Here is a 6,654-nt window from a genome sequence, read left to right on the forward strand (position 1 = left end):
TGTTGACCAGGATGGTCTTGATCTCTTGACCTCGTGATCCACCCATCTCGGCCTCCCAAAGTGCTGGGATTACAGGCTTGAGCCACCGCGCCCGGCGAAATTAGCATATTTTAAGAGGAAAACATGAAGGGACTGGAAAGATAGTCACTGTGTTGGGAGTTACCTTTTAAAGCTGTGACTCTGCATTCAGATATTTGTCCTGATTTTGTATTACTGTAGTATGAAAGATTTCTCACTACCCGCTACCACCCACATCAGTAAAAAGAGAACTTCTGGAGACCTAGCTGCCCTGTTCTTGCATCTCATCTGTGAATGGAGATTTCAGCATCTACTGTTAGCTTTAAGCAGCGTTGACAGAAAAATGATGGCTTGCCACATAATTCTTGTCATAATTGAGTGTTCTCTTTCCCTTCCATGCCTTGTATCTTCTTCTTTCTCACTAGGTTTTACTCCCTGGGATTCTTCAGGCTTTGTGGTACAATTATAATAATGTTTTATATTTGTATAAGATTTTTCAGCTTTTAAAAGATGGTTTTATATTTTTTATTCGAGCATCAGTAACTGTCAGGACAGGTATTATCTCTAATGTTTACAAATAATGAAATTAATGCCCTTATAGTGACAGAAGTGGAATTGCAACAAGGTGTTCTAATACTTAATCTAGTATTTATTCTCCTATCTTGTGCTACTTTCCTTTAGGTATTTGTGAACACAGTAGTAGCAAGGATTTGTCAAATATGGTATGTTATAAGAGTCAGTCAGTGGTTTACAAATTCTAATATCTTCTTTTTTTCAAACACCCTATTTAATAGCTGTGTGTTCCACAGACTGATTATCTAAAAACTTCCCTCTGGAAGTTTTGTATGTGATAGTTTAGATTAATTATGTTTTTTTACCCCTAAATTTTCTTTGCCTTCACTGAAAATGAATTTGATTTTTCCTTTTTAGCACCATCACTCCTGTAGTGGGTAAGAAGAGAAAACGTAATACCTCATCTGATAATTCAGATGTGGAAGTCATGCCTGCACAATCACCTCGGGAAGATGAAGAAAGCAGCATTCAGGTAAAAGGATCCCAAAAGAATTTAGTAGAAGAAAATCATGTTTAATTATGGCTAACCAAGCCAAGAAGATACTGAGAGACTATAAGTCTATACACATTTCTTCGGTGTTTCTAAACTGGACGTAAGCCTAAAAGGTGAATGCACCTGGTTAATGTCTTTTTTTTTTTTTTTTTTTCCTTTTTTCTTGAGACAGAGTCTCACTCTGTCGCCTGGTCTGGAGTGCAGTAGCATGATCTCAGCTTACTGCAACCTCTGCCTCCCAGTTTAAAATGATTCTCCTGTCTTAAGCCTCCTGAGTGCTGGGATTATAGGCATGCACCACCACACCCAGCTAATTTTTGTATTTTTTTAATAGAGGCCAAGTTTCACCATGTTGACCAAGCTAGTCTCAAACTGCTGACCTCAAGACCTCAAGTGATCCACCTATCTCGGTCTCCCACTGGTCAATGTCTTTAAAGTTTTTGTCTTTTTAGGCAAAGAGCATATTACTATAAAAATAGTGATATTTAGCTGGGTGTGGTGGCTCACGCCTATAATTCCAGCACTTTGGGAGGCTGAGATCGGTGGTTCATCTGAGGTCGGGAGATTGAGACCAGCTTGGCCAATGTGGTGAAACCCCGTCTCTGCTAAACATACAAAAATTAACTGGGCATGGTAGTGCACGCCTGTAATCCCAGCTACTTGGGAAGCTGAGGCAGGAGAATCTATTGAACCCAGGAGGCAGAGGTTGCAGTGAGCTGAGATCATACCATTGCACTCCAGCCTGGGCAATAGAGTGAGACTCCATGTCAAAAAAAAAAAAAAAGCAATACTCATTTTCTCAAATTCCAGTGTTTCAAATACTAAACAAATCATATGAAATCATGCTACATGATTGCTTTTCTGGCTGTGTCAGAACTTGGCTCTCTCTTAGAACTCCAAGAATCCATTTTGCCTTACCATGTCCACACTTCAGGATTCTGACCTTGTGAACTAGAGTAGTTAGGCACAAAGTTTCTCCTGCATTTTGAAGATGAGGGACGTTGGAAGAGACCAAAAGAAGACAGACCAGACTGTAGTCTTCCATCTCTGGTTTGTTGCCTTATGGTATCATCTTTGACTCTAATTTCTAACTGTAGAGAAAACCTGATTCAGGAGACCCATAGTGCTTCTAAGTAGCTCCGTGGTCTGGCCAACTTACTTAACTTACTTGAGTCTCAATTTCTCATCTGTAAGTGGAGGTTTGGACTAAATGAACCTAAGTGTTTCTCTATTAATAATTATAAGTGCCTCCCCTCTTTCATAATGTACATTCAGTACATTGACAAACTGTTACTTGGGTTGTTCTGGGGGAAATTACTATATGAGAATAGCCACGAAAGTTTTATAAAGGAAAATGAGACCAAAAAAATTTTTTAGAATATATTATGTAATAATGATTACTAAGACTTTGAAATTGGAGAAGAAAAAACAGATTAATAAAACACAGTAGAGATTAGAAATCAACTCAAATAGTTGTGGAAATTTACTATATATAATTAAAACACCATTTTGAATCAACAGGGAAAAAAATTATTCAATAAATTTGGACAACTGGCTAACCATTTAGGAAAGCTGGATTTTTTGCTTTCTGAAAAATAAATTCCAACTGAATTAAAGCTGTAAATATAAAAGATGAAATTTATGAACTTTCTAGAGGCATGAATACATTTTAAAGTAATTATCAAGTAATCTTTGTAAAGAGGATATTAAAAATCAGAAGTCATAAAGGAAGATATTGGTATGCTTGACAATATAAAAATTATATATGGTATAACAACAAATAAATTCCATGAACAATGTAGTAGTTGAGAGCACAGACTCTGGAAACAGATTTCTTAGGTTCTTTTCTTAACTCTACCATTTACTAGCACTGTCACTCTGAATGAGTTACTTAGCCTCTTGGTGCCTTAATTTCCTCACCTCTAAAATGTAGGTCAATAGTACTTACCAAATAGGGTTGTTACAAGGATTACATGTACACATTTATAAAGCACATGTAACAGTGTTTGGCTCATACTAAGAACACATATTAGGACTTACATGCATATGCTGTTGATTAAATGCGCCCTCCAAATTCATGAGTTAGCCAGGCATGCTGGCTTATACCTGTAATCCCAGCACTCTGGGAGGCTGAGGCAGGAGGATTCCTTGAGCCCAGGAAGTTGAGGCTGCAGTGAGCTGTGATCATGCACTACAATCCAGCCTGGGCAGCAGAATGAGACACTATCTCCCCACCCCGCCCCCAAAAAAACCCCACAAAGTTCATGGATTGGAAGCTAAATCCCCAGTGCAACAGTGTTGAGACGGGGGACCCTTAAGAGACAATTATGTCATGAAGTCATTACCGTTATGAATGGATTAATGTCATTGAGAAAGTGTGTTTGTTATAAAATCGTGTTGGGCCCTCTCTTGCTTTCTCTTGCTTGTGCTCTCACCTCTCACCTTCCTGCTGTGGGGTGATGCAACAGACGGTCCTCGCCAAATGTGGGCAGCTTCATATTGGACTTACCAGCCTTCAGAAATGTAAGAAATACATTTCTTTTTCTTTCTTTTTTTAATTTTTTGAGATGGAGTCTTGCTCTCTTGCCCTATCTGGAGTACAATGGCCCGATCTCAGCTCACTGCAACCTCTGCCTTCCCATTCACGTGATTCTCCTGCCTCAGTCTCCTGAGTAACTGGGATTACAGATGGCCCCACCACGCCTGGCTAATTTTTACATTTTTAGTAGAGACGGAGTTTCGCCTGGCTGGTCTTGAACTCCTGACCTCAGGAGTTGGGAGGCCTACCTCGGCCTCCCAAAATGCGTGAGCCACTGTGGCTGGCCTTCTTTTTCTTTTCTTTTTTTTTTTTTTTTTTTTTTTTTTCCTGAGACAGAGTCTTGCTGTTTCCCAGGTTGGGGTGCAGTGGTGCAATCTTGGCTCACTGAAATATCTGCCTCCCAGGTTCAAGTGATTGTCCCACCTCAGCCTCCTGAGTACCTGGGATTACAGGTATGCGCCACCACTCCCAGCTAATTTTTGTATTTTTTAGTAGAGACAGGGTTTCACCATGTTGGTTAGATGGTTGAACCCCTGGCCTCAAGCGGTCTACCCACCTCAGCCTTCCAAAGTGCTGGGATTATAGGCAGGAGCCACTATTCCTCACTACGTTTCTTTTTTTCGGACTTGGGGGGCAGAATGGAGTTTCACTCTTGTTGCCCAGGCTGGAGTGCAATGGCGCATTCTGGGCTCACTGCAACCTCTGCCTCCCAGGTTCAAGCGATTCTCCTGCCTCAGCCTCCCGAGTAGCTGGGATTAAAGGCATGCACCACCACGCCCAGCTAATTTTTTGTATTTTTAGTAGAGATGGGGTTTCTCTGTGTTGGTCAGGCTGGTCTCAAACTCCTGGTCTCAAACTCTTGACCTCAGGTGATCTACCTGCCTCAGCCTCCCAAAGTGCTAGGATTACAGGTGTGAGCCACCGTGCCCGGCCCATTTCTTTACTTATCAAAATAAATTACCCAGTCTCTAGTGTTCTGTTACAGCAATACAAAATGGACATGTTTTGTTGCAACAACATGTTTTTTAACTAAAGGTTAAATAAGGGTTAAAGGGTTATACAAATAAAGTATTTGTTAAGCAAAAACATGAAGGAAAATTTTCATAATACAAAACACAGAGATTAGTAAAATTTAGAAAGTGGTCTGTTAGTTTGCTAAGACCAGCATAACACAATACCCCAGACTAGGTGGCTTAAGCTATGGACATTTATTTTCTTTCTTTTCTTTTCTTTTTTCTTTTTTTTTTTTTTTTTTTTTGAGACAGAGTTTTGCTGTGTTACCCAGGCTGGAGTGCAGTGGTGTGATCTTGGCTCTCTGCAACCTCTGCCTCCTGGGTTCAAGAGATTCTCCTACCTCAGCCTCCTGAGTGTTTGGGATTACAGGCATGTGCCATCACACCTAGCTAATTTTTCTATTTTTAATAGAGTCAGAGTTTCACCATGTTGGCCAGGCTGATCTTGACCTCCTGATGTCAGGTGATTTACCTGCCTTGTCCTCCCAAAGTGCTGGGATTACAGGTGTGAGCCACTGCACCCGGCCTGGACATTTATTTCCTTACAGTTCTGGAGGCCAGAAGTCCAAGATGAAATGGTCTGCAAGTTTTCTCCTGAGTATTTTCTTGGCTTGCAGAAGGCCACCTTCTCATTGTGTCCTCATGTGGTCTTTCCCCTGTTGGTACACATCACTGGTGTCTTTTTGTGTGTCCAAATTTATTCTTCTGTAAGATTGGATTAGGGCTCACCCTGGTGGCCTCATTTTAGCTTATTGACTGTTTGAAAGCCCTATTTCCAATTTCCAAATACATTCACATTCTGAGGTATTGGGGGTTGGGGGTTTAACATATGAATTTGTTGGGGGGGGAATACAATTCAGCCTGTGACAAGTGAGGATGACAATATTGGCAATGAAGTTAAGGAACAGACACTTTCACACGGTTGATGGGAGTGTTGATTGGGACAATCTTTTTGGCAAGTCAGTGTTTGAACATATAGCAGAATTTAGAATGTTAATTTTATTTCACTCAGTGATCCTCCACCTAGGAAATTACCTTATGAATATGTTCTCAAAAGAATACAGTGATGGTGATGAGCTGGATGCAGCGGCTCATGCCTGTAATCTCAGCATTTTGGGAGGCTGAGTCAGGCAGATCACAAGGTCAAGAGATTGAGACCATCCTGGCCAACATGGTGAAACCCATCTCTACCAAAAATTAGCTGGGCATGGTGGCGCACTTCTGTAGTTCTAGGTACTTGGGAGGCTGAGGCAGGAGAATCACTTGAACCCAGGAAGTGGAGGTTGCAGTGAGCCAAGATCGTGTGCGATTGCACTCCAGCCTGACAACAGAGAGAGGCTCTGGCTAAAAAAAAAAAAAAAAAAAGAATGCAGTGATATATATATAGCAATATTTGCAATAGCAAAAATGTCCAAAAATTAGGTGTCCATTGGTGGAGAAATAGTTAAGTTAAATTGGCAATACTCATGCAGTAGAATACTAGATGGCAGTTAAAAACAATGAAGTAGGTTGGGATGTGCTAATAAGGAAGACTTACTATTAATGAAAAAAGGTCTATATAGTATCTCTTATAGTATACTTACAGTATCTCTATATAGTATCATGTACATATATGTATATGCATCAATTTTTTTCTGGAAGGATATACAAGAAATGGATAAGAATATGTATCTTTGAAGAGAAGGGTTGGTAAGTGGGTCATGATTATTGTGCTTTAGTTTTTTATCCTTTGGCCCTGTGTGAAATTTTTTTAACTTGACCATTTGCCATTTTATTTTTTAGTTTAAAAATACATATATGAGAAGAATTACAACAGTGCAATAAAGTAGATAGACACTAAAATGTTTCCTAGACCCCAGCTTCACAGTCTTCCAGTTCTCGCCAGAGGTAGCATCTGTTAACCAATTTCTTGTATATCCTTCTAGAAATATTTACTTCCATGAGCACTCTACTTCTACTTCCACTAAATATTAGTATTCCGTACTACTCTTCTCTACTATGTGTTTTCCCTAATGATA

The 6,654-nt window shown here is 40.0% G+C and overlaps 1 protein-coding gene across 4 annotated transcripts in view; it reads left to right on the top strand.

Moving 5' to 3' along the window:
• LOC116545900 (chromodomain-helicase-DNA-binding protein 8-like) overlaps positions 1 to 1,119 on the top strand; it is a 32,573-nt gene extending 31,454 nt beyond the window's left edge. For all 4 annotated transcript variants that reach the window (XM_032272314.1, XM_032272316.1, XM_032272317.1 and 1 more), the window contains one exon: positions 949 to 1,119. In XM_032272314.1, coding sequence (XP_032128205.1) covers positions 949 to 1,108 — 160 coding nt within the window. In that variant the 3' untranslated portion in view covers positions 1,109 to 1,119. The remainder of the gene's footprint in view (positions 1 to 948) is intronic.
• Positions 1,120 to 6,654: the final 5,535 nt, after the last annotated feature.

The sequence above is a fragment of the Sapajus apella genome, unplaced genomic scaffold (assembly GCF_009761245.1).
Source record: "Sapajus apella isolate SASKATOON/1434 unplaced genomic scaffold, GSC_monkey_1.0 scaffold433, whole genome shotgun sequence".
Lineage (NCBI taxonomy): Eukaryota > Metazoa > Chordata > Mammalia > Primates > Cebidae > Sapajus > Sapajus apella.